General features: G+C 38.8%; 1 protein-coding gene across 2 annotated transcripts in view; it reads left to right on the forward strand.

Annotated features, from left to right (window-relative positions):
* LOC106869760 (ras GTPase-activating protein 3) overlaps positions 1 to 3001 on the forward strand; it is a 214418-nt gene that overhangs the window by 125026 nt on the left and 86391 nt on the right. For both annotated transcript variants that reach the window (XM_052970794.1, XM_052970792.1), the window contains exon 2: positions 2511 to 2631. In XM_052970794.1, coding sequence (XP_052826754.1) covers positions 2511 to 2631 — 121 coding nt within the window. The remainder of the gene's footprint in view (positions 1 to 2510; positions 2632 to 3001) is intronic.

Here is a 3001-nt window from a genome sequence, read left to right on the forward strand (position 1 = left end):
TATATATATATATATATATATATATATATATATATATATGTACATATAATGTGTGTGTATATATATATATATATGTACATATAATGTGTGTGTATATATATATGTGTGTGTATATTTATGTTTGTGTGCATGTATATACATGTGTATATATGTGTGTATATGTACATGTTTGTGTGCATGTGTATATATATGTGTGTATATATATATATATATATATATATATACTGTATATGTGTGTATGTATATATATGTGTGTATATGTATATCTATGTGTATATGTATATTGTGTATGTGAGTATGTGTATATGTGAGTATGTGTGTGGGCTTATTTGTGTGTGTGTGTGTGTGTGTGGGGTGTGTGAAAGTTAACTCAGAAATACATGGGTGATCATAACAAAACATTAGACTTCAGATGGTAGTTAAACAGTGAACTGAAGGTCTAATTAAACCAAGCTGTAATTAATTAATTAATTAATTAATTATAAAAAGAATATAAAAAAAAGATGGTTCTGGTCAACTGGAATGTGTCCTACTAACAACACAATAAGTAAGCAATTCTTGGTGACACATGATCATGATGACACAATGTCACATGGTTTTATGGTCTCTCTGAGCAATAGAAGATACAAACCATAGATACAAGGCATGGCTTTGAGGTTAAGAAGTTTACCTTGCTACCATGTGGTTCTGAGTTCAATCTCACTGCTTGCTTTGTAGTGTTGGCTTCTTGGGCATGTGTCTTCTATCATAGCTGCATCATCATCATCATCGTTTAATGTCCACTTTCCATGCTAGCATGGGTTGGACGATTTGACTGAGGACTGGTGAAACCAGATGGCTACACCAGACTCCAATCTGATTTGGCAGAGTTTCTACAGCTGGATGTCCTTCCTAACGCCAACCACTCCGAGAGTATAGTGGGTGCTTTTATGTGTCACCCGCACGAAGGCCAGTCAGGCGGTACTGGCAACGGCAGATTGACCAATATCTTGTGAGCAGACAGAATCACCAGAAGCTCGTATACATCCGTATGTACTCTCACATGCATGCTTGCACATACAACATCATCATTGTTGATGTTTTAATGGTCACTTTTCTGTGCTTGCATGGGTCAGGTGGAATTTGTGGAGGTAGATTTTTTTACTGCTGGATGCACTTCCTGTTACCCACCCTTGCCTGTTTTCCAATTAAGGTAATACTCTCCCATGGCTGGACATGTTTATACAGGAAGTTGGAAATGTAGGATACTACTTACACGATGGCGATGCTTGTTCACAAATATCGTGTTATGTCAAGACATTGAGGCACATGCACATACATACACGTGCATGCACAGAATTGTATACATAGAGAATTAGTAAGTGAGAGAGAGAGAGAGAGAGAGAGAGAGAGAGAGAGAGAGAGAGAGGGGGGAGGCAAGGAGAGAGAAAGGTACAAGTGTGGCTGTGTAGTAAGACTTTACTTCCCAACCACATGGCTCTGGGTTCATTCCTACTGTGTAGCCTCTTGGCAAATGCCTTCTTGGGCCGACCAAAGCCTTGTGAGTGGATTTGGCAGATGGAAAATGAAAGAAACCTCTATGTGTGTGTGTGTGTGTGTGTGTGTGTGAACTTGTGTATACATATGTGTTTATATGTGTGTATTTACACGTGTATTTCTGTCCATCAGATCTACTCACAAGGCTTTGGTTGGTCTGTGGTCAAGAAGTTTGCTTCCCAACTATGTGGTGTCAGGTTCAGTCCTCCTACACAGCACTTTGGGCAAGTGTCTTCTTCTATAGCCTCAAACTGACCAAAACCTGATGAATGGGTTTGGTAGATGGAAACTGAAGGGTGCTTGTTGTGTATGTGTGCATCCATGCATGCACCCATCTGTTTACTAACACTTGTGCTTCTCTGAAAATTGCTGAGTTAGAGATGGTGATGTTTTCATTTCTCCCATCAAAATATTGTCTCTGCTCTGTGCCTTCAATTTTGTATGAATTAGGAGTCCTGAATGACCATGGGAACTTATAAAGTTCCCCTCTGAGTCACAAGTCTGGGCAAGGTTGTTTTATGAAAGACCAGCAGTTGCCCATTCATACCAGCCTCTCCACTTCATGTCACTGATGTTATCCAAGGGAAAGGCAAAGGCCAGTACAGCTTGGCATTTCTATAGCTGAGTGAACTGAAGCAACGTGAAATAAAATATCTTGCTCAAGAACACAACACACAGCCTCATGACTGTGAGCCTGATGCTCTAACCACTGAACCATGCAGCAGTAGAGTCCTTATTTAAAAATCCAGCAAAGATTAGTGACAGGAAGGACAGACAGCTGTAAAATAATACCTTAGTAATATATTCATCGAACCAATACTAACATCCTCCACCAAAAAAGCCCCCCCCCCACATAAAATGAACAAACGAACACTGAATATTATTTATTCTATTTGTTAAAAAATGAGGCCATGTGCCAGTAATAATGATTGATTTATATTTAAACTGTATTCTTTTCTCTGTTTATTGAACAGGTGAAGCCAAAAATCTGCCGACCTATGTATATTCTTCAGGTGGAGGACGGAATACGTTATGCATTGTGAAATTAGATAATGAAGAAATTTTCAGAACACAAATTGTAGATAAATCTTTAAAGTAAGTACCAAATTAGATTTATGTAAATTATTGTGTGTGTGTGTGTTTGTTTGTGAGAGAGAGAGAGAGAGACAAGGAGAGAGTGAGTGAGTGAGAGAGAGAAAAAGAGAGAGAGATTTGAGATTTGGTTGCTGTTTCTAGCAGGGTCAGTGAATAAGTAAAACCTGCCTCATTGGTTTGAATTTTACTGTTTACTCGGGTATGGCTAGGTACAGGTGTGTCTGTGTGGTTAAGAAGTTTGCTTTCCAATCACATGGTTTTGGGTTCAGTCCCACTGTGTTAACCTTGGACAAGTGTCTTCTGCTAAAGCCCCAAGCCTTGTGAGTGGATTTGGTAGATGGAAGCTGAAAGAAGCCCATTGTTTATATAT

The sequence above is a fragment of the Octopus bimaculoides genome, chromosome 9 (genome assembly GCF_001194135.2).
Source record: "Octopus bimaculoides isolate UCB-OBI-ISO-001 chromosome 9, ASM119413v2, whole genome shotgun sequence".
NCBI lineage: Eukaryota > Metazoa > Mollusca > Cephalopoda > Octopoda > Octopodidae > Octopus > Octopus bimaculoides.